This window comes from Bos grunniens, chromosome 1, assembly GCF_055505025.1.
Source record: "Bos grunniens cultivar Pamir isolate PY7600 chromosome 1, Bosgru_T2T1.0, whole genome shotgun sequence".
In the NCBI taxonomy this organism is placed as follows: Eukaryota; Metazoa; Chordata; class Mammalia; order Artiodactyla; family Bovidae; genus Bos; species Bos grunniens.
Genome location: NC_141165.1, coordinates 83,205,164 through 83,230,624, shown reverse-complemented (window position 1 = coordinate 83,230,624; position 25,461 = coordinate 83,205,164). Strand labels below are relative to the sequence as shown.

Sequence of the window (25,461 nt, the reverse complement as noted above, 5' to 3'; positions counted from 1 at the left end):
CACCACCCTTATGGCAGAAAGTGAAGAGGAACTCAAAAGCCTCTTGTTGGAAGTGAAAGTGGAGAGTGAAAAGTTGGCTTAAAGCTCAACATTCAGAAAACTAAGATCATGGCATCCGGTCCCACCACTTCATGGGAAATAGATGGGGAAACAGTGGAAACAGTGTCAGACTTTTTTTCTGGGCTCCAAAATCACTACAGATAGTGACTGCAGCCATGAAATTAAAAGACGCTTACTCCTTGGAAGGAAAGTTATGACTAACCTAGATAGCATATTCAAAAGCAGAGACATTACTTTGCCAACAAAGTCAAGTCTAGTCAAGGCTATGGTTTTTCCTGTGGTCATGTATGGATGTGAGAGTTGGACTGTGAAGAAGCTGAGTGCCGAAGAATTGATGCTTTTGAACTGTAGTGTTGGAGAAGACTCTTAAGAGTCCCTTGGACTGCAGGGAGATCCAACCAGTCTATTCTGAAGGAGATCAGCCCTGGAATTTCTTTGGAAGGAATGATGCTGAAGCTGAAACTCCAGTACTTTGGCCACCTCATGCAAAGAGTTGACTCATTGGAAAAGACTCTGATGCTGGGAGGGATAGGGGGCAGGAGGAGAAGGGGACGACAGAGGATGAGATGGCTGGATGGCATCACTGACTTGATGGACGTGAGTCTGGGTGAACTCCAGGAGTTTGTGATGGACAGGGAGGCCTGGCGTGCTGCGATTCATGGGGTCACAAAGAGTCAGACACAACTGAGCGACTGATCTGATTTGATCTGATCTGAGTAACTGACATCCATACACAGCCTTCCAGGGAGGCTCCGGTTAGTCTGGCATTGCACTCGCCTCTGGCTGGTGGCCTAAGAGTCAGTTTAGGTGACTCTGTGGATCACATCCTCTCTCACCTCTGTTTTCTCATTCCCTGAGTTATCCTAGGAGATGCTTCCTCCACTTCTCCAGGCTGCCTCCATTCTCTCCACTTTTCAGGGTCTTACCTCAATGAATCCCACTTCAAGTGAATTTGTTCAGCTGATGTACTCAGAAAAGTGTTTCGTTTTGTTTCTTTAATGACAGCTTTCTTATTAGTCATCAACATTCATCAAACTCATACTATAGTAATGAGTACTATTCAAAGTGATAAGTAAAATAAGCATAAAGTAACTTAAAATAACCATATAAAATAGATACTGTTCTTACCTTTGCCTTTAGATGAGGAAAAGGGGGTTAAACAGGCTGAATAACTGAAAAGTTGTAGCACCAGAATTCCAAATAGAGCAGTATGAGTCCAGTCTGCAGAATTATCCAATATGAAAATCCACCAGTTCATAGAAGAGGTGATAGTTGTTTCACATGCAATCAAAATACAACCTAAGTATTCAGAGGCTCTTACAATGGAAACCCCTTACAGATCAAATTCCACTTTGCTTTTTACAGACAGAGCAACAGAGACACAGAGAAGGGGAGTCACCTGTTTGTGGTGTCATTGGTTTTCTTCAGTCTAATCATGCATCTTCCAGAAACGAAGTCTCAGATCCTTAGCTTTAGCTGGTGAAACAGTGGCTGTGCATCATTTTTCCTGGGATTGAAATAGCATTAAGCTAATGAGCATACTTGCTGCTCTGCATAGGGAGTTGAGTGAGGTAGGGGTTGAAACAGGAAAGTAGGAGCTTGGAAAGTAGACTTGAGTCTTTCCCAGAGTCAGTTTGACTGTGGCAGCAGGTTCAGCATTTACTGTATTGAGATCAGGTGGTTTTCAGGATATGGACTATCTAATATTTAAATACTGACTTTAAATTTACAGCAATCAGTGAAGCTGCACAACCTCGTGGAGGATCACAACAAAGTCCAGGTCAAGATCACTGTAAAAGGCAAAGGTAAGTGATGTGTTTTGCTTTCATCAGCATCCTAGTATTTGGAGTGGAGTTGGTCTCATTTGTTTTGATGATAAGTCAAGGAGGAAGTCTCTTTTGATTATACTGAGAACTGGGGCTGGGCAAGGCAAACAAGTCATCATAGATTGAAAATTTAAGGCAGCAAGGTCATAAGAATGCTGACTTGTACCTGCAGGATACTGAGAGTGAGCCCCTTGTTGAATTCTGTACCTTAGGTGCCTGGCATGCCTCACCCTGATGCCAGCCCTGATTGAACTGTTTCTACTCAATGTCTGGTTTATTTCAAATCCCCTCTGTACTCCATATTTCACTCATTGGAATGTTACTGGGTAAGCCTTCTTAAGGCTTTTTGATTTGCTAACTAACCATCTCAAACAGACCCAGCAGCATATATTTGTATCTGTTATATGGAAACCAGACCTGTATAAGGCTTATGGATGACTGGATGGACAGTGGGCATTTGCTCCGAGTTACCTGGGCTGAGGTGACCATGGCTCGCAGCAAGAAGTGAGGAGCTGTACTCCAGAGCAGTGGAAGTTGTCTGGAGTGTTTACATGGGCCCTGATCCAAGTACTGAGCGTGCTATAGGGGGTCAGGAACCCAGCTAAAGGATGTAAGCAGACGCAAAGGGGCACTCTTCCATGGACCAATGCCCTTTAAGGGTCTCCTGTGGACAGAGTGCTGTCCCAGGTACTAGGATCAAGATGGGATCTTATTGCTGAGCAAATCCTTTCCTAAGACCCAGACACCAATTCCCTAATCCTAGTTTTCTGGGAATCTGCAATTGAGTGGAAAGAGGCTGGAGCAGGTGAGCATGCAGGGTAGTTCTTGAGCAAAAAGTTGATAAGAGTTCTCAGCTGTTTTGATTGTTAGGTAAAAACATGAAAAGTTCATCTGATCATGAAAATGTTGCTCCTATATAGGTTTGCAAGAGCTGGAATCCCGTCTCTTGGTTCCCGGAGATGTTCTTATTCTTCCAGGAAAGCTTTCATTGCCTTGCGATGCTGTTCTGATTGATGGAAGCTGCGTGGTGAATGAAGGCATGCTCACAGGTAGGCAGTTGTCATGGAGCTTCCTCTTTCTTTCCTTCCAACAACCAGGCCAAGTGAGCAAAGCAGATCAGCATACACTTACCTGCTTTATGTACACAACTTAGTGACTGAACAACCACAAAGGTATTGAGAGATAGATGGGGAAGACACATCCAGGCTATTCATGTGAATGAAAGCAATATATGTAGATAAGGAAATTTTAAAATATCAGAATGAAAACCACAATACATATGAACCTAGAAGAAAAGACTGATACAACTTGTAATTAATTAACTACCCCATGAGTGAGATGAATAAGATGCTTTGAGTTTAGAGTTGGGTGAGAAGATCCTACTATTTGATGCACAATCTCTTTATAAATATGAGGATGGTTTATACACCTGTTCGAACAAAACACAGACTAAAACCGTCAGCTCACAATTGACAGGGCATAGGGACTTTATCCAGCCCTGTATTCTGTAGATGGAAAACTGAGCCCCAGTTTTCAGTGGGAGAAAGATTGAGTTGGGTCTTCCAGAAAGGCAGTAAAACAGTTCTGTTCTTTAGAATTGTGTTTCCAGTTGATCTCACTGAGCATAAAACTGGTTTTCTAGTTACGGCTTGAACTGTCCTTGTCCTCATTTGTGTACAGTCCATTTGAATTTGAGTAATTAGTAAGGCTCTATCTATAACATATTCTTTAAGCCAAAAAGAAAAAAAGAAGAAGAAGAAGAAGAAAATACACAGGGCATCTTAATTAAAGAAGAAAAAAACCATATGGAAACATGAAAAAGAAATTATTGGTCTTTTGTGTTTACAGTTGGTGCATTTTTCTGTTTCCAAATAGTGTAAGACAAGGAAAAGAAAAAACACATGCACAAAATTTTTTAACATCACCTAAACATAAAGAGAGTCATTCTCTAATTCCTAAATTGTTCAACAGAAGCATATTCCCATTAAAGATGAGCCTGCTTAATTTAAAACTGAGACAAGAAAATGCAGTAAACATAAATATGTGCAGTATAATTACAAAATACCCCTTTAATGTGTTAAGATCTAACTGCCTTGTAATGGTAGTGTTGACGATTTGCATACTGATCATATCTCTCATCCAGAATGTTGCCATAGTACCTCAAGTACAAACCTCACACCCAAGAAAACCATGCTCTTCACTCAGAGGCAACAACTATCTCTCATTTCCAATAGCCTGACAACCAAGAACAGTGTCTCTGAAGGCAACAGAGAGCATGGCAGTGAGACTAGAGAGGGGACACACAGCAGGGTTTACTCCCCTGGGTCATCTGACCTGGAGGATCATGCTTGCCTGATTCTTAGGAAAACTCAGAAAGTCCCAGAGAAGCAGCAAATGCAAAAATGTCACCTTTTAACAAATGTGCAAAGTTGACCTAAAATGACCTCAAATGGTCAGTGGCTTTTCTGAGGGCCTGTTTCAGGAAAAACAAAGTCATCAGTATTAATATCTATGCAGCCTAAGTATTGATAAAGTCAACTTTAGAGATAAACACATAAAATAGAAATATAGCCATCTCTTTCTCATTAATTTCTTGAAATAGACCTCAGTACCAGCAAGCTTTGAATATTTTATTACATAGCTTGCCTAGATCCTCCCACTCACTATGTATTCCTGGGAAGGATCCTGATGGAGTAATTAGATTAAGGTTAGATTCCTGAAACTGCAACTGTATTTCTTGAGTATGTGTTCATAAATGTGACTCAGGTAATATCCTCCATGTGCAAAAATAGTCCTTTACATATACAGAAGTCTTTATGTAAGAAGAGTAGCAAATATTCCTAGCATCTCTATAGCAATTTATACTTGCATAAACAACTTTTATATCTCACTTCATTGTAACATAAAACAAATTAGACTAGGCGCTATTATAATACCCAATTTACAGACGGGGAAACTAAAGTGAAGAGACTAGGGCTGCTCAGCTAATGAGTGAAAGGGGCCAAGTTGGAGGTGGATTGGCTTCCAGGCATGAGGGACCATAGGAGTGAATACAATGATTCTAGGATGGGTACAGGTACTGTTTTTTTGTTTTGTGTCTCCTTGCCTTTTCCTTTCTCAGGATTAGTCCCATTTATAGCACATGCGCATTGCAGAATTTTCCTTAGCATCATCTTAACCTCATCCTCTCGTCATAAACTCCACTAGGCAAAAAGCTCAACTTTATTTTATACCTACGCTTCATTTTAATTTTGGCTTCAAATTTGGCCGTTCTTGAAAGTGTGTGGTGTGAAGCATCTGATATAAGTCAGGTATCCCAGCAGTTAGCAGGAGCCCCGCCCCCACGCCCCCCATTCTAGTCTGGCTACAGAAGTTGTGCCAGGTACTGGGGAGAGGCCTCTGGTCTAGGACACGCTCCTCTCTGTGGTTGCCTCATGCCACTCAGAGCTCGGGGAACGTCGGGGACCTATCTACCAGGAAATGAGGCAGACCCCGGCGACGTTTGCTCTCAGTTTCCACAAACTTCTAGAATGTTCCCATGTCCTAGTTTGGTTCGGGCCCCTTCTTCATAGACATACAATATCCAACCTCTCTTTAGACTTTCTTCCAATTCCTACTCTTTGGATTTTTATTTGGCTAGAAAAGTAGTAAAAGAAAGGCATGATGAGCAGAAAAGCTTTCTTCTTTCTCTCAGGTGGTCTCTAAAATTTATGGTAAATTTATGAGTGACTTTTGAAACTCAAAAGCCAGTCCCTTGCTCTTTTCTTGTGCCTCCTGAGACAGTGATCCCCTTCAAGATTTAGCTCTTCCCGAAGGGTCCAGAGGAAAAAAGGAGTACTGTGGGGAGAAATTTTTTCCTGGTAGCAATAGCTAATTTTTCTTAGCTCTCATAAGTATTAGGTGTTATGCTAGCATTTTACACATGTTTTTTCATTCAATGCACAACTCTGCAAAGTGAGAGAATCTGAGGTCCCGAGAGGGTAATTTATTTGCCTAAGGTTACACAGCTTGAAAGTGGTAGAGCTGAAAGTAGAATTCATTTGTTTATTCATTCATTCATTCATTCAACAAATGTTTATTAGCCCCCACTATGGAGCAGACGCTCTACTAGGTGCTGGGGAGACAGCAGTGAACAGGCAGATTTCTGCCCTCATGGAGCAGACTCTAGTGGGAGGACAGAAAACATGAAGGCAGATAAATGACATAAATTCCCAATAACAGGAAGTTCTATGAAGGAAATAAAATACTTAAACCCAGCCATTTTGTCCCCAGAGCCTACGCTTGCAACTACTGTTTCTCGTTCTCTTAGGGATAATTATGAGGGGGCGGGGTAACTTTCACTCTGCCACAGTCCCTCACCCTCCCTCTGCTCATTAGAATTACTGATCTATTTGAATCGTATGTGCAGAATCAGGTAGTGGTCTGAGCTGGACACAGGAATTCCCCTAAGAGGTTATTTCATATTTATATCCTGTCAGACAAGCTTGTAGTCAGTGGATAGATCAGATCTTCTCTCTTCCTGTTTTCCTTTCTTCTTCTCTCTCACTCCTGTCTTTCTTTCATTTATTCACTCATTCATCCATTTATTCAATAAAGTTTCAGAGATGCCTGCTATGTGCCAGCGCTGAACTGTGTGCTGGAATCAACAAGAGAAATGAGAAAGGGTCCCTGCCCTCAAGTAGTTTATAATCTGATGGTCCCAGGAGTATAAATAAACAAGGACCTGACCTTTCAAAACACTGTCACCATGTAGAGACATCTGGCTCATTGTGGACAAAGGAGGGAGTTTCAATTTCACAGCAGCCAGGATCTTCGGGTCTCAGAAGCCAAGTGAACAGTTGGCTGTGAGTGTCTTTCCTTCTGAAACCCTCTCCAGCCTACATAGATATCCAAACTTTTGTTAGGAGAATCCATCCTTTCCTGGGATTCCCTGGGAAAATGCTGAATATAAAAATTTTAGATGTCAAAGTCCTTGTCTTCCGATATTACCTAGATGACGAGAAAGAACCTAAACTTGTGTAACTATAATCAGTATAACTGTATTTACAAGTAGGAAATATAACATTATCTTGCTAATTGAATAGCAAAAATCTGATGACAGTTTCAACCAATTCTAGTGCTTTTTAAGTCTATGAGCCCAGAAGTGTTATTGGCATTTTTATTTTGTCTCTGAAGCTTATTCTTTTTGAACTCCGGAGCTGATTTTCTTTGTATCTGAGATATCTGGTTGTACATCCATTAGGGAAAGTAGAGGAAGAATACTGGCAAAGAATGGGAGTCAGTAATACATCCATGGCCTGGTTTAGCTGAAGTCTGTGTAGAGTGATACAGCCATGGATGCTCAGATGGTGGTGGCTCTGACAACCTAGCAGGAGAGTTTGAGGCTTATTAGCAATGGCAACTGAAAAGGTTGAAGGATTTTTGAGAAAAGAATGAGATAATAAAAGGAGCCTCTGTTAGGATTCATCTGGAAATGGTTTGGGAAGACTGAAAGGGGGGACTGGAGGGGAGGAACAATTAGGAGAATGGGAGATAAGAGAAAATAGATATGTTAGTCTCTGACCCAGTTCCTGGCACAGGGCTCTTGAAACACTTGTAAATTCCTACTTGATAAAAGCACTAGGAGCGTCTCTTGTTCTCATGAGGCCGCTGTTGGTGGATACCTGGATGGCTCCTGGATGGGGGCTGGTCCCCAGAAAGACCAAACCATGATTAGAAACTTGGAATTTTCAACCTCAACCCCCATTCTCTATAGAGGGAAGAAAGGCTGGAAATGGAGTTGATAATTAATCGTATCTACATGAGGAAGCTTCCATAAAATCCTAATAGTATGGGGTTCAAAGAGCTTCCAGGTGAATGAGCACACCCACATACCAGGAATATGATGCACCCCAACTCCAAGGGGACAGAAGTTCCTGTACTCAGAACTCCCAGACCGTTCCCCAGGTATCCCTTCACTTGATTGTCCATCTGTGTCCTTTATAATACTCTTTAATAAACAGCTAAATGTAAGTAGGCATCTCCCTGAATTCTGTGAGCCGCTTTATAAAATTAACTGAATCCAAGGAAGGGATCATGGGAACCTCCGATTTATGGGTAATGTTTTAGAAGCACAGATGACAAACTGGATTTGCAACTTGCATCTGAATGGGGTGGGAACAGTCTTACAGGACCGAGCCCTTAACCTGTGGGATGTGACACTATCTCCAGATGGATGGTATCAAAATTGAATTTAATTGAGTTAAATTATAGGACAATCAGCTGATGTCACAGAATTGCATGTTGTGGAGGAAAAAACCCTACACATCTGGTATCAGAAGCTTTGTGAGTACAGTAGGGTGTGAGACTAAAGACAAAACACACAAGGAAGGATTGGGGATTTTCCTAATTCTGGACTTCAAAGTTGAGATGTTTATTTAAAAAAAGATTGATTAGTTCCATGGTAGCCTCAAATTACCCAGAGGACATGTTTGCACTTCAGAGAGCTAAACAAATCACAGCTAATCCATTGTTAATGCAACCACCAAGAACCAAACAATGATTGCTATTTAAGCCACTGGGACCTAGATGCAAAAGTCCAGGAATGACACTCAGAGGAAGGTATGTTAGGACTTGGAAAATTATTCTGTGAAAAGGCAGATTATGGAAAGAGGAGGAATCAAAATGGTTCTGAGACTATAAATCTGTGACTCAGCAACAAGACCTTAAGAGAAACTGAAATTTAAAGAGGAAATTTAGGGCTAAAGATATTGATACAGATTTTAGAAATGTTGAGTTCCAGAGGCTAGTAGAATATCCAGGTTGGGATGAACAGCCAACAACCGAGAAGCACCAAACAAGGGCCCAGGAGAGAGGAAAGATGGAGCTAGGCATTACTGGGATATCTTTTTAGACATGCCAATTAATGGAAGTACAGCTGAGGTCATCCAGAAAGAGGAAGGGGAAACAGAGGTCCTATCTTGTTACATTAATTTCTCTTTCACTGCAAGCTCCAAAAAAGATTATGAAGAATATTTTTTTTCTTCGAGATTTAAGATGTAGTTAACATACAGCACTGTATAAATGTAAGGTGTATAGCATGACTTGACTTACATAACGAAATGATTACAAGTTCAGTGAACATCCATCATCTCACAAAAAACAAATAAATAAAAAAGAAATTAAAAAAATTTCTTATGATGAGAACCCTTAGGATTTATTCTTACAACAAATTTCATATATAGCATGTGACAGTAATTGTCATATTCAGTGTTAATCATATTTGTCATGTTTACATTACATCCCTATTACTTATTTATCTTACTGAGAAGTTGGTACCTTTTGACAATCTTCATCCATTTCCCTCTCCTTCCACCCCAGCATGAAGAGTACTGAGAATGTTGTGCAGATTTCCTGCAGGCATCATTTCTCACCCATCTCTGTACTTCCAGGGCTGCTTTCCTCTACCCTAAACTCAACATTCCAAACACCCTCAACTGCCATTAATACCCAGAGCACACCATGCTCTTTCTCTTAGATCTCCTAAGAACGCTCTCTCCTCCTCCTTAAGCTGACCTAGCTTATTGCCTTTCAATTGTCACCTATTACTTGCACACAGAATCTTTCCTGATCTTCCTTTTGGGTTGGATCTTCAGATCACCTAGTTCTGCTACCAAAATATTTACCACACTGTCAATTTAATTAATTATTTACTGATATTTATGGGCCTGGCTCCCTGAGCTTTAGGAGGTCAGAATTTCTGTCTTATTCATTATTACATTGCCAGCATCTAGAGCAATGCCTGGTATGGAATAAGCACTTAGACACATTTGCCAAATCAATGGATGAATGGACAGATAAACAAGTGAATAAGAGGCAAGTAATAATAACTAATAATAACATGCTTTGTAGCTTCTTCATGCCTAGAATAGTGCTGGGCTTAAAGAAAACTTAGGAAAATGATTAAGTGGCCACTCCTTTCTCTAAAATGGGATGCTTTTTAAATAAAAAACAGTAAACCATACTGGCCATACTTTCCCAGGTATGGGAAAGATAGGCAACTCTTAAACAAATATTTGAAATATAATCAAGTATACCACTGCTTGCATCACTAATATCCTTAAGAATGAATAGTCATCTGACTTTTGAGATAGGAATGAACAGATTAACTGTGGTTTCTATCCTTTCTTGAAACTGGTGAATACCAGCTCTAAATTACTACCCAAGTTCACACAAAATCAACAAAATACCATCTTCTTTAGGAGAAAGTATACCTGTTACAAAGACACCACTGCCCCATGCAGAGAACACCACAGCCTGGAAATCCCACAGCTTGGAAGATTATCGGAAGCATGTCCTTTTCTGTGGAACAGAAGTTATTCAGGTCAAGCCCTCTGGGCAGGGGTCAGTAAGAGCAGTCGTTTTGCAAACAGGTCAGTAGATTCCATTTTTGTAAACATGGTCCATGATTAGAGGTGGGGGAGCTGGGTTAGGGAAATCTTGTTTACAGCTATGGAGTTTGTCACATTCTGGTTTCCAATGAAATGCTTATTATTCCAGGTTGCTGCCATTTCCAACTGAACTGTTCATTGTGAATACTGTTGTTTGTGATGAAGTGCATACGGGGATGAAGTACACTTCCTCAAAGGCAAAACTGTGTTCTTGGATTTACTATGTGTCCATAGACTTCTTCTCTTTTCACTCTGTACTTTCTCTAAGTGATTACCAAGAAAATAGTTTCAACCAGGATCACTTGAGAAATTTTTATTTTCAAAGAGTCATATGCCAGGCTGTTATCTCAAGGTTTTTACTGGACGCCTTCAACAGGTCCAAAGATTCTTCAAAGTCAAGGCATCTACAAGGGGACTCATACTCCTCTAGTGCCGAAAGTTCCTAGCAAGTTTCTTCATATTGTCTTTATTCCTCATTTTCTCTCCTACCAAATAGGGCACCACATCCTACGGATTCTGCAAATACCTCCTGCATCCTGTCTCCCTCCCTCTTCTTCATCCTCATAGTTGGTGTTATCTAAGTTATCATTTCATGTCTAGATTATTACAGAAGAAATATTTATTTGAAAGTATCCCTTTAACTTTCACCTTAAATATTGTTTTTTTATGCCTTGCTCAATTTTTCTCTAACCTATTCCTCAATCTGTCACCAAGTCACACTTCTAAAACATAGTTTGGAGCAATTAAAAAATACCATGCTCAAGAGTGTTTCAAGATGACCCATATTAGTCCCATTCTTTCACATGACATTACATGATCAATACCTTCCATGATCTGGTCTCAGCTCTGTATTTACCCATGACCTGTGTTTCTGCCCCCCCACATATTCATAGACCCAAAATATATCTTGCATTTTGATATTTCTATGCTTTAGTTTAGTCTATGATTCAACTGTTCTACCTAGTTTTTTAATACAAATATCAAGGTTTGAGGGGTTTTTATGCTCAAAGTAGTCAGTGGACATGAGAATATCCCTCAAGCTGCTGCCTAAGAAAAAGCTAATGGGTGTAGATCATGAAAACTCCTGATCTAAGCTTGTAAAATGCTAAAGCAACAGATTAGAGAAAATTTGGCTGTTTTCCTTCAAAGTCTACAAAGCCATGTTTGAGGAGAGCAGATGTTCATCAAGAAGTGGGATTAAAGCATGCTTGGAAATGGCAACCCACTCCAGTTCTCTTGCCTGAAAAATTCCATGGATGGAGGAGTCTCGTAGGCTACAGTCCATGGGGTTGCAAAGAATCAGACACGACTGAACGATTTCACTTTCACTATACTTACAATACTGATTCATGTCTGGAATATATAGTAGTCAATCTTTTTGCCAGTACTTTAGAGATGAATGAGTATCTACTAAGTGCTATGCATAGAGGGCTAAAGAAAAGCAAATGTGAGATACTCTTTGCCCTCAAAGAAGATTATGATCTGATACAAGAGACAGATGGATTTATAGCCTACAAAACACAGTGCATAGAGGGATGTCATACAACCAAGTTGGTTTTTATCCTTTCTTAAAACTGGCAAATACCAGCTCTAAATTACAGACAGAGGGAGAAATTACTTTGATTATGAAATATGGGAGTAGAATTCTGGAAATACTTATTTGAAGAGATGGTATTTTGAGCCAAACCTGATAAAAGGGAAGGATTTAACCAATCACAGAGAGCTGGAAAAATAGGCTAATTTGTATCTAAGAAACATAAAAGAAGGAATGCATGGAGGTCTCTGGGACCAGGGAGCAGGGACTAGGGATAAGCCTAGTGAGGCAGGAGACCTCAAATGCCAGGCCTACAAATTTGAACTTTATTCTAAAATGTGTGTGGTTTGGAAGGTTTTTGAATTTAAGAATAACATGACCAGAGGCATATAAAATTACCTGGACTTGTGCTTTACTTTTCTCTTAATTTTCCATTACTTTCAACACATATTTTTCTTTAAGTCTTCTTCTCTCAGCATCTCTTGTTCTCTGGTCATTGCCTTCATCAGCTCCTTGGTCTTTTCCTCATCCCCATATGTGAAGTAGGGGTTACATTGTTTGAGCCACTGAAGCACTGACCCCCAGAGCAAGAGAAATTGAGAAGGGCTAAGTGAACAACATTTATTATTCCTGGCAATTTGGAGGAATAATAAATATAAAACTGTTAGGTCACAACAATGCTGTTTTAATTCCATATTCAAATGACTCTATTAACTAATTCTTAATTCAATGCAAACCATTTTTTCCTTTTTGGTTTTAGGGGAAAATGTATTAAAGGACCTTACACCACTTGTGATTATCTTCATGTAGGTTACAATACAGCCAAAGGGGACTTGGTGAGATCCATCCTCTACCCCCGGCCTCTGAACTTCAAACTGTACAATGATGCCTTCAAGTTCATAGTGTCCCTGGCCTTCCTTGGAATCATGGGTTTTTTCTATGCCCTTGGTGTATATATGTACCATGGAGTAAGTACTTGGGGGTAGGGCTTTTTAATAGGATAACTTTCTCAAGGAACTTAACCTAACTGAAGGATTAGAATCAATGTCATTCAATAGAGCTTTCTAGAATGATGAAAATATTCTATATCTCTACACTGGTCAACTTGCTAGCCATTAACTATGTGTTCACTGAGCGCTTGAAATGTGTTGGTGTAATAAAGGAAATAAATTTTCAATTTTTAAAAATTAAAATAGCCACATGTGATTAGTGGAAATTATATTGGAAGGTGTAGCTATTAAAAGTTGTGAGGTTCACAGCTCCTTTCACCACCTGGATGGGAGTGAAAAGTTACTTCATGTGTGGCATTTGTTATATCCAAGCCCAGAGGAATACATGTTCCCTCAGAGGAAATACATGCTTCTGAAACATTATAGGATGGGGAAGATTTGGTCTTAAGATTAGAAAGCAGTAAGGATATACACATTTGAATGACAAAAATGCAAAGGAAGAAAAACACAAAGGAATTCTGGAACTAGCAAGCAGTTGAGATGAATCTAATAAGGTAGGATTAGATTAGATTAAAGGGGATATTGAATGCCATGCCTAGACGTTTGGACTATTTGAAAGTGTTGATGTATTTGAGTGTGTACATTGTCAAGGGAATACTCAACACACCATGCAGTCAATGAGCTGCCCTTTGTTCTCGTTAGGTTCTGAGATGAAATTGAATGTCTGGTTGTACAGCTGTGTACTGTATGGATCCCCACTTCCCTTTATAAGCTTCATGATGTCTGGTTTTGTTTGGATGTCTCTCTAAATAGTTGTGATGGCTGTGCAGGAAAGAATTGTCACAAATAACCCATGAGGTCCTTTCTGGTCCTAAGAATCTGATTCTGTTATCAACTCTTCTATACAACATGCTGGGATCTTAGCAGTGTGGGCTCGTAGGGGAGAATAAAACATTGTGAAAAAAAGGATCCACACACAGGTATGAAACTGGGCATGAGTGGACTCTAAAATGCCCAAACTGATGGCATTGGTGATGGCATAGAGAAGTGTGTGTGTTGAGTGTGGGAGAGGCAAAGGCAGTCATGAGAATTTTTAGGCAATGCCATGTTCAAACCTGAGCTCTGCATAGTCATTGCAATCTGAAATAAACTCTCAGAGAGCATTTCTAGGGGGAAGGAGGTTAGAGGAGGCCAGGGCACATGGGCACCAGTAGAATAGAGCCTGGAAAGAGTGAGGCAGAAAGTCAAAACCAGTGGGGCTGGAATTTGAGGCAGCGTGCCAGTTTCATCTGGGAAACATGAGCTTTGAGCAGGAAAACAAGCAAAAGCCCTCTCCTATGGGCCAGGAAGCCCTGGTGGTGATAGCATATGATAGTTTCTTGGGCAAGACTCAATGTCCGGTACATACCAAAGCAGCATTCTCATTGCACATCCCATCGTCTTGTAGGTCTGGACCTGCGGACCTTTTGGTTGCTTCTCTCTGCACTGGCTCAGCATTAGGCAGGGCTGAGTCTCCCGGGTTAAAGCTCCTCTGTGGCTGGGGTTGGAAAAATCCGGAAATGATGGATTTCACGATAAACTAGAATTGGCCCGAAGATGTGCCAAGTAGCCATTGTTACTAAACTTGAATCTATGTTTCCAATACTGAAAAGAGAACTTTATGGCTAAAATCAAGGTCATTTCATAAAAACCTAGGCAAGGTTGTAGAGGGAAAGCCATTCGTTAACAGAGCATGGGAAAATTATGCAGCCTATGATTTGACCTCGGCCCTGCCTTTATTAGTCCTGTGATCCTTAGTAGATTGCCTGGAATCCTGATTCTGTGAGACTTGGCTTGGTAATATGACATGTCAGTCACACATTTGTGCCCTCCCTCTAGATGAACAGACTAGGGATTATATCCTCACCATTTAACCAGCATGTGGCCTTGGGAAAGTTGTTTACTTTTTTAAGTCTCAGTTTCCTCTTCTGTTAAATGGAAGAAATAACAGTATTTACATTGCAAGGTGGTTGTGAGGAGTAAATAAACAGTGTGTATACACAGTGCTTATTCCAGGGTGTGTATCCATTGAGAACAGCTAGTTTTATTATTGGCTTACCCAGAGCAGTGAATATATGCTGAGATCTTGGCAGAATCCTGGTCCTAGTTTTCATCAGGCTTCCAGGCACTCCACGCATGTGTTGAGCACCTTCTGTGTGTCAGAAGGTGCTAGGCTCTGCATCTGGTGACGAGTAAGATGAATTCCAAGGTGACTTCAAAGATGAACGAGGCACAGCTGCTGTGCCAGAGGAGTTTGTAGAACTGTTGAGAAAGCAACAGTCAGGCCATGTGTGAACTATTACAACTCAAGTCTAGTTCCAGTGACCAGGGGTCCAGGGGGTGTGCAAATGCCTGATGGGCAAAGAAGGGGTGGCCCTCTAGGTGGACAGAAGGCTGAGTGGAGAGAATCCGGGTCAGGAAGGGCAGTAGGGTGTGGGGTGGGGGTCCAAGGTGTCATTGCCTCTGCAGTAGGTGACAATTTGTTGATTTCTCAGACTCGGCCTGGAGAATACTTAGTCCAACCAAGAGAGCTGGCTCATGATGACTATTCTGAGCTTCCAGAACTCCATTGGTGTGACAGGAGATGGAGCCAGGAAGGGTGTGTGCTTTCTGCCAGGCTAACCTGTGTGTCCCTCCCTCCCCAGGCCTCTCTACAAGACACCATGGCCATGGCCCTGCTCCTCCTCACCGTGGCGGTCCCTCCTGTGCTGCCAGCTGCCCTGACCACAGGCATCGTGTACGCACAGAGGAGGCTGAAGAAAAGGGGAATCTTCTGCATCTCCCCACAGCGGATCAATATGTGTGGGCAAATCAACCTTGTGTGCTTTGACAAAGTATGAGCTCAACTCCCCAGGTTGGAGGTTAATGATTTTGGGACGTAGCTGAGCCGGGAAGGGCCTCAGAGACTATCTAGCCCTGCACCCTCCTGGGACAGATGGGAACATGGAGGCCACGAAGGTCCCACACACGGAGCTGGTGTGAGAGCATGTTCTAGAAGCCCCCTCTCCCGAGTCCTGAGGAAGTGGTTTAGCCATCACATCAAGCATTTCTTTCCTGTAAAATTTAATATTTCCATGCCTGTTTCGGGTTTCAAAACAATCTCTTACTGTAATCACTTTTATGAATGACTGGCTTTTTACAGGCAAAAAGTAATATGAGGAACATTTCTGTTCCCTTGGTGCTTTGTCCAGAGCTTAAGGGAGCATATTCACTTCTCCTCCGCTACTTCTTTTCAGGAACTAGAAAGCAGGGGCTGTGACCTGTGTTTACACACTCTGGTCCCTCTTTTCCCCTTTGTTTCCCAGAATGTCGAGCCTCAGGACTGGGGCAGATTGTCTGTGCTTAGGGCCTGGAAAGGTGGCAGAAGGGAAGTATGTTCAGAGGAGGGGACAGCTGTTCTGGGACAGGTCCCAGGACCCCTCTCTGTGGCTCCTGTGGGGAACCAGGCAGGGCTGCAATATCAATCACCTCACCCGGGTACCCAGTTTACCAGCTCTAAGGCAGGGGTCTGGTCTGTTCCCTACATGCCTTCACTTTGTCTTCATGAGAATAAATGATGAAGGCTTTGCTGCTTTTTAGATAACTGATGTTGGCAGAGAGCCCCATTAATGAGATGTTCCAGGCTCTTGAGAAGCTCACAAGCTAGTTGAGGAAGAAGGTAACAGGGAAACATAGATGATGAAAAGACAGTGAAACGCATGCTAAATAAGTATGAGCCAAGCACTGGGGTGTGGTTACGTGCCTCAGGTGGGAGTCACCTCTAAGCTGTGGCTTTGGCTGTCAGGCAGAATGGGCCCCAGGCTCAGCGGTGAGCAGCCCAGCAGCACACAAATAGCAGGGCTGCCACAGGCGGGGAGCCAGACTCTGGGTGGTGAGAAAGTGGCTTTGTGGTCAGGATGCAGCTGGAACCGATGAGCCCAGCTGCTCAGGGCTTCATGTGCTCGGAGAAGATGGCTCCTTGTCCTAGACAAAGAGGAACAGAGAGCAAAGGCCAAGCTGGAGAGACACCATGATCAGACCTGACAAGTCCTGGTCCCCAGGTAGAAGTGGCATAGCTCTTACATAGTTCTTTTCTAGTTTCCTTTGACAAAGAAACCTGTAAGGTTAACTTAACAGTAGCTACCTTTTAGATTCAGGGCCAGAGAACAACTCTTGACAGCAATTCCTATTACTGACCCAGCAGCCTCACCAGTGTGTAGAATATAGGAGGGAGATTTACAAAATGTGCTCATTACATATCTGTTTCTAAAACTAATTTTTCCAGAGGTCTTCCCTTTTCTTCCTGTAGAAAGCGTTTCCCTCCACATCCTTGTGCTCCTTTGCTAGACTGTCTTAAGGATGCTTGACAGCAGACTTGGCCAGACTCCATATGTCATGATGGCATCTTATTATGCAAAGACTCATGATTGGGAATTAGTGAAATGGGACATCTAATCATGAATTTGACACTAAGTTTCTGTGTGACTTTTTAAGATAGTTGAAGTACAATTCTCTGTTTCTTTCATGTTATAAAACTCTACCACCATGATGTTAGAATAAAGCCCTCCACAATTAATTGAATTTCCATCTGGTGTTATTTCAATTTAGAAGATATTCACCACTGGGCTTCTGAGTATATTTATTCCCATATATTTCCAGTTTTACACTGGCTTCTTACAAGTTCTTTAAAACAAGTTCTCTCTCTCTTTTCTATTCAATTCAGTCTAAGCCTGGACTAGTATTCATACTAAGAAGTTTTATTTTTCTATCTTATTCACTTTAGAACAGCAACTGTAATTTAGTGCTTTTTCCATTTATGGCTAGTTTTATTGTATAAGGGTTATTTTCATGTAGAGAAATAACTTTGTCCCTTATCTATTTTTGCTACGGTATCATCTCTGTTTTCATGTTCGAGATATTGATGTTTTAAAACATATCTAATCATCAGGAAAATATTTCAGTTTGAATTAAGTTGCTAACTCTTGCTGAAATGGAGCAACTCAAGAACCTTTGGAATCTAATCACACGGATTGGAGTCCTTATAAAATATAGGAGGTACATGAAAAAAGTAGTGTTTTGCTTTTTTCTTTTGCTGTTGTTGTTCTTGAAGGAATAACCTACACGAAGCGTGTTAGCTCTCCTTGAAGTCCAAATTAGTTAATAAAACAAACTTTCCTTGTTTCTTTAATCCAGAAGCTCAGTACAGACTTCTCTCCACATGCTTTTCACAATTCACGTAACATTTGTCTTCTGGTGGAAGTCTCCAAACAGGCTGGATTCTGTTTCTTTCTCTCCAATCTGTGTGCCAATGGACCCTTGGGCTGCTCATTTCACCTTTATACTGAGACTGTCTGCACCCTAGTTGTAAGAAGAGAAAGCACTGCAGACACTTCCCTGTAAAGCATGGTGCTAATGCAAATGTGCTATGATGATAACAGATATCATTTGATGGAAAACTGAAGACTTCAGTGTCTTATTTGGTGATAATTTTCAAGGAAAAAGTGTCAGAAACAAAGGTGTCAGTGTTGAAAAGGACATTCCCTATCACTTCACAATGCATTACTGATAGTTAGAGCTGAGCCAGTGGTAGCCACCTCCTTATTCTGACTGGGTGTAGACCAGGCCAAATGCCATTGGCCTATTGCATAAAGACACTAGGGTTTGTAATTAATAATCGACTGTGAAGCAATGGGCAAATTAAAAGTGCTGTGATAGCACTCAGCCCCATTTTGCTTTCTCTGCTACATTATCTGACAAATACTTTCCCCTGATGCAGCAAATCAACCCTCCCCACCATTTTCCTCTTGATCTAACAGTCTAACCCATTCCTGGGCATTAATTAATGTTTATTATGAGCACTTCACTTCTCTCTGTAGTCTCAAAGCCCTTTATCAACATTTCACTATCAATCTGGACAGTCACCATGTCAGCCATATTTTTAGGAAATAGCTGTGAACCATATAGCAGACTAGGAACTAAACAGTCTTGCAAAGAAAGAAAAAATTCTGACCTCTGCTTTGGAAAGACAACAGGTGCCAACTGAGAAGGCAGACCTGAGCTGGTTCTTGTTGGGTTTCTATCCCCTGAACCTTTCTCATTCAGCAACAGCAGTGGTCACGGCAGTAAACAAACAAAAGGAAGCACTTGCATTTGGTAATAATTAGTGACTAGACTCAACTTAATTTTCAACATGGTCTTTTGGGAATCATTTGTCACCGGCTGAGTCCTTCCTTCAGGTGCTCTTCTCTGATTTAAAATTTGATGTTTGCCAGTAAGGGCTTGGCCAATATTTTATAATAAGTATAAATGGAGTATAACCTTTAAAAATTGTGAGTACACCTATAACTTGTAGAATATTTTACATCAACTATATGTTAATGAAATATAAAACACAAATTAAATTTTAAAAAGAATCATTGAACAAATGGAAAATAAAAATTTAAAAAGTCTGTTCTTAGAAGGAAAAAAAAGAAAACTAATGGATAGCTGAGTATCACACTTACTACAAATATAGACAATAGTGAAAAAAATTTTAATAAACATCTAATGTAAAAAGAAAGGGCTTGGGAAAGCTAAACATACTTTGGTTTCTTCGGAGCTTGGGTTTTATAGTTAAAAGCTCTAAATCTTCTGGTAAAACCCATTCTGATTTTTTTTGCAGACTGGTACTCTCACAGAAGATGGACTGGACCTCTGGGGGACTGTCCCTACTGTTGACAACTGGTAGGCACGTAATGAAGACAGTGTGTGTGGTTGGTGGGGCTGCCTTGTGACGCTCCAGTCCATCCTTCCAGTGTCGAGGGATGAATCTCACATAAAATATACATAATAGGCTGGTACTGGCTCCCCATTAATCTAACTTGTTAAATAAAATGAGTTCTAAATTCGGAATCAGAGGGGGAAAGTAGATCTTCAAACTCCACATGAAAAATGGAATAGAATAAGGTGGACGATTAGGGAGTTGAGTGAATAAAGCAAAGAGTGAAACTAGGACTGTGTTTAATTTAAAACTGCATAGGCTTCCTGGGTGGCTTGTGAGGTGGGAAATCCAGAAAGGAAGACCCCCATCTCCCCCTTCATGGAGTTCGCACTCTAGTGAGATGAAAGGTGCAAATGGACCCACCTGTAATGTACCACATGGGCTGGGAAAAGAATTAAGGCACAGATATCACAGTAGAGAAGAAGACATAATAATGATTGCTTGATAAAAGACAGTCCTGATTTTTATAACAACATAGTGGATAAAAGGTAGAAATTCATTTTGACAATGAATAGATCAAGGAATACCACCTGGAGGAGATAACAAACAAGATGGGTTTTGAAGGGAGTATGGCTACAAATTTTACAGACAAGGTTTAAAAGCTGGCACTAGGGAGTGAAGCCAAAGCCAAAGCTCCAATATTTTGGCCACTTGACGTGAAGAGCCGACTCATTGGAAAAGACCTTGATGCTGGGAAAGATTGAAGGCAGGAGGAGAAGGGGGTGACAGAGGATGAGATGGTTGGATAGCATCACTGACTCAATGGACATGAGTTTGAGCAAACTCTGGGAGATACTGAAGGACACGGAAACCTGGTGTGCCGCAGTTCATGGGGTCGTGAAGAATCAAATATGACTTAGCGACTCAACAACAACAGGGAGTGGAGAGGGCAATCACATAAACACTACCCCCCAAACAGAGCTAGAGACAAGAGGGAGTGCCCATCCTCAGAGAATGCCCCCTGCACTCCCTTCCCTGCAGGGCTGGGACCCACCCTCTCAGTCAGAGTGGAGACACTTCTGCTCTTGAGCTCTGGGTATACCACCTGGGCTCCAAACAGTGGCTGAGGCTGCTGTCACTGAAGGAGTCATGCAGGGACTCTCCAGGTTGGTGACAGGGTCCTGGGTACAGCCCTGGCACAAGGGAACAGTAGTCAGGCAGTGTGACGTTGCAGAGGATTCCTGGGCTACATGTCAGTGAACTCCCTGGGCTCCCGTTAATGTGCCTCTGCTTCTGGGTACTTGGATGCACAGATCAGGTTTTGGTCCAGACAGGCAGACCTCTACTGACCAGAGCAATGAAAGGGGAAAGGGATATTTGCAGTTTCCGTTCCTTCTTTCTCTCCTTTTCCCCTAGTACTCTGAGACTTTGAGAGAAGTAGAAACCCTGGATACAGTTTTTATTCAGCTGTAAGATGGAAGGAAAGAATGTCTACCTACTGTCAAATAGGGAAATGAGTTTTTGATGCTAGATATCCATGCCAGGAGTTTTAAGAAATAGGGATGAAAGCCAAAGGGCCGACTTGTGAGAACTATTTGAATCCATGCTTGCTTTTTTTTCTTTATTGTACTTATTCATTAAATTTTGGGGCCATGCTATACAGCATGGGCTTCCCTGGTGGCTCAGATGGTAAAGAATCCTCCTGCAATGTGGGAGACCTGGGTTTGATCCCTGGGTGGGGAAAATCCCCTGGAGAAGGGCACGGCAACCCACTCCAGTATTCTTGCCTGGACAATCCCATGGACAGAGGAGCCTGGTGGACTACAGTCCATGGGTCTCAAAGAGCTGGATATGACTAAGTGACTAAGCACAGCATATGGTATCTTAGTTCCAGGACCAGAAATTGAACCCACACCCCCTGAGTTGTAAGGGTGGAATCTTAACCACCAGACTGCCAAGGAAATTCCCCATCCATGCCTGCTTTTACTTGAAGAAGAATGGAGCCAGCAGGCAGACTTCCTTTCCATCCCTGCTACCCCACTGGCCTAGAGACTTCTTGCCTGGTCATTTTCTAGAGACAGCTCTGCAATTTGCAGATGTCAGCTCTGAGCCTTCCCACAGTCTACCTTCCCACAACACCGCCACCCTGTGGGCTGGCAGCAGGCAACCTGACAAAGGGCTCTGTTTGTTGTTGTTCGGTCACTAAGCTGTGTCCAACTCTTTGCCACTCCATGAACTGCCTCATGCCAAGCTTACCTGTCCTCCACTATCTCCTGGAGTTTGCCGAAACTCATGTCCGTCAAGTCAATGATGCCCTGTCATTATACCCAAACACTCAGAATTTATCATATGAGGTTTGGGGGGAAGGGGAGCTAGTGAAGGTTTTGAGCATAGAGGTGAGGTATCAGTAAATTTTATCTCAGTAAAATTGAAGGTCAGGGTGTGCAAAATGATTTTGTTGAAGACCTTAACTTGAGAATTGTTTTCTCTACCAGTTTCCAGGAAGTCCACAGCTTTACCTCAGGCAAGGCTCTGCCCTGGGGCCCACAGTGTGCGGCCATGGCCAGTTGCCACTCTCTGATCCTCCTCGATGGGACCATCCAGGGAGATCCACTGGACCTCAAAATGTTTGAGGGCACCGCTTGGGTAAGGTGATTATTTCTTGGTTCAACTGAATGAGGAAAATGTGAAGACATATCCAGTACTCACTGGGAGTGCCTAGGCTTTCCTAACTTTGGTTGAAACCCAGAGAATCATAGCAGTATATGAATGAATGAAGGTCTGATCCTACCTGAATCTCCCAATCTCTGCTCCAAAACTCTACAAACCTTTGCAACATGATATAGGGGTCTACCACCAAATAAATTTGGGAACTGATATTTAAACAAAGGTAATTTGATTTCTTGAGTATAGAATTTCTTTAATGTTAATGTATGGTGGTATATTGTGAATATTAAAGAGGGGATATAATATGCAGCATTTACTAAACCTGTTTCACCACAAAAACCTTGATAGGCCAAACCATAGCACAAACACCCTTGGAGAAACACTCATCCAAAGCAGTGGTGTAAACACAGTAGCCACTAGCCACACTGGCTATTGAGCATTGAACAGTGGGTATGCAAATTAGGAACTGATTTTTAAATTTTAAATAATTGAAATAGCCACAATTGGTTGGTAGCTGCTGTATTATTAGTAGACAATATAGGTCTTAAAAGTGTTAGTCGGCTTAGTCATGTCCCACTCTTTGCAACCCCACAGATTGTAGCCCCCAGGCTCCTCTGTCCAAGGAATTCTCCAGGCAAGAATACTGGAACGGGTTGCCATTTCCTTCTCCAGGGGACCTCCCAACCCAGCGAAAGGGTTTGACACCAGAATGGAGGCCCCTCAATCTGGGGGGTTCCATTTCCTCAGCTGAGTGTGAATGACAGCTGAAGGATATAAGGTCCTACTGGCAACTGTCAGGACAAGATGGGGAAAGTACACTCTAGCTTTCTGACCTCAAATCCAGAACAAAGATTCTGAATCATTACCTCCTATGTGTATTTGGATAACAATGACTCACTTCTGGAGCTTTGAAACTGTGAGCCTGAGGGAGCCAGGCATTGTAAAGTGTTCAAAGAATGGAGGGTACTCATTCATTCATTCATTAGTTAATTAACCACATTGTTCTTCCCTTCAAAAAAAAAATGTTTTTTTCTAAAACTACTTACATGAAATGCAGAACAGCATTTAAACAGAGCTGTAAAGAAGTGAAAACAAACAACTGCAGGGACCTGCAGAACCCCTCGACAGAGTGTGTGCTCAGTCATGTTCTCTGACCCTTTGTGACCACAGGGACTAGAGCCCACCAGGATCCTCTGTCCATGGAATTTTCCACCAAGAATACTGGAGTGGCCTGCCATTTCCTACTCCAGGGGATCTTCCTGACTCAGGGATCCAACCCATGTCTCCTGCGTTTTCTGCATCAGCAGGCATATTCTTTACCACCTGGGAAGCCTGAAGGACAGTCGCAAAGAGGCTAATTAAAAGATTTATTGTAGGAAAATCACGGATTTCTAGAGGCCAAAGTAATAAAAGGGGAAACCTGGCAAACAGGGAAATTTCTGATATCAGTAAGTAAAATTAGAGCATTTGCTGTGGAGAAATGCTTGATACTGCCTATTGGGAAAAAAAAAAAAGCACAGCCTAAAAGTTGAGTTATGTTTTATTTGACAGACAAAACTGAGGACTTAAGCCCAAGACTTAAGCATCTCAGATAATTCTAAGAGAGTGCGCTGAAGACAGAAGAAGGGGTATGTAGCTAGGATACATGTATAGGATTTTTTGCAGCAAAGACAAGGTAGTTGGAATAAAAAAAATTACTGTTACTTAAAGAAAACCACACATTTCAAGTTAAGGAATTTAGTGCTTTATTTGTATGGGAAGATGCAAGAGTCTGGGCTCACTGAAATCTTTTCTTTGATATGCATCTCAGCTGTCTGGGGCTAGTGTCTTGTGTTTTCACATTCTGAGTCTCCTCAGGGTGCACTGTTGGAGGTAGCTGTGCCCATAGGATATTTCTCCTCCAGGGGATCTTCCCGACTCAGGGATTGAACCCATGTCTCCTGCATCCCCTGCATTACAGGAAGAGTTTTTACCGCTGAGCCATTAGGCATCCTGAGTCTCCTCCTAAAGGTGCACTGTAGGAAGTGGCTGCTGGCAGGCAGAGTTTCCATCCCGAGTTCCCCCAGGGTTCACCATCCAGATGGCTGTAATGTGATGGCTTGATGGCTGCAACATTCTTTGTTTGCTAATATGGAAGGCAGTATTTTTTATTTGCAATATAAAGGCAAGACAGAATTCACTTTCCTGGATCTTAATGAAGAGGAATCAGTGTAATTATTATAAGCAAACAGCACCAACATCCTTACCAGCATCGCTGGTGCTGACACAGTGAGGAGTTCCACATGGTCATTATTACTCTATATGACTCGATCCTGGTTCTAACACTGCTCCCTCTTCTCCAAAAGAGAAGGCTTCCTCTCTGTGTACAAGTGACCTACGAGTTGGGGTCTTATGTGGGGACATAAATCTTTAGTATTAGCTCTGTAAGAACTGCTTTTAAGACCAGTTGTATCCACTCCAAACACAGCATAACAGTGCAAGATCGTTCACTGAGTTTAAAGCTGAATAAGTCTCTAGTTAAATATCTTTTGGGTATTAAGAAACTTTCACTAAGCATAAGGAGGAGTGAAAATGTTCTTATAGATTCTAAGAATATTAGAAACCATAAGGAATGTCAGAATATTTTTCCAAAGAAATTGAGATTTGGAGAAACAAAGTGATGTCCCCAAGGTTGAACAAGTGGTAGAGGAGAGACCAGATGTTGTCTTTTATTTTTTGACTTCTACTATTTATATTTATCTGACTGCCTTTCCCATATTTTAGCTAAATATTGGTTCTTCAGATGGTATAACTTATAGTGCTGTAACATCCAAAGAATACAAACTATTTTCAAATATGCTTTCTAATTTGCTAGCAGCTAACTTGTAACTCTGTAGCTAACTAGTTAGGCTAGTAGCATAGACGTAGCATAAAAAGTAGTTCAAGAGTCAATCCTCTGTCATCTGGGAGCTAATGTGCTCAGGTGTAATGGAGAATAGGTCTCTACCCTCATCCATTTATAAGACATACCTTTTAGGAAGAGCCAGTGGGCTACGGTTAATGCTTCCTCCATCAATTATTGCTGGCTTCCCAGGTGGCTCAGAGGTAAGAATCTGCCTGCCAAAGCAGGAGATGCAGGAGACACGGGTTCAATCCCTGGATCAGGAAGATGCCCTGGGAAAGGAAATGGCAACCCACTCCAGTATTCTTGCCTGGGGAATCTCATGGACAGAGGAGCCTGGGAGGCCACAGTCCATAGGGCTTCAAAGAGGCGGACACGACTGAGCACGCACACACA

The 25,461-nt window shown here is 41.8% G+C and overlaps 1 protein-coding gene across 10 annotated transcripts in view; it reads left to right on the top strand.

The window, feature by feature from the left end:
• Window positions 1-25,461, top strand: part of ATP13A5 (ATPase 13A5) — a 122,285-nt gene that overhangs the window by 52,626 nt on the left and 44,198 nt on the right. For all 10 annotated transcript variants that reach the window (XR_015134041.1, XM_086319849.1, XM_086319837.1 and 7 more), the window contains exons 8-14: window positions 1,793-1,865; window positions 2,807-2,935; window positions 10,127-10,297; window positions 12,660-12,817; window positions 15,484-15,672; window positions 19,479-19,540; window positions 22,013-22,163. Coding sequence is in view for 9 of the 10 variants with exons in the window: in XM_086319849.1 (XP_086175975.1) it covers window positions 1,793-1,865; window positions 2,807-2,935; window positions 10,127-10,297; window positions 12,660-12,817; window positions 15,484-15,672; window positions 19,479-19,540; window positions 22,013-22,163 (933 nt within the window). In the remaining variant the exon portion in view is untranslated. The remainder of the gene's footprint in view (window positions 1-1,792; window positions 1,866-2,806; window positions 2,936-10,126; window positions 10,298-12,659; window positions 12,818-15,483; window positions 15,673-19,478; window positions 19,541-22,012; window positions 22,164-25,461) is intronic.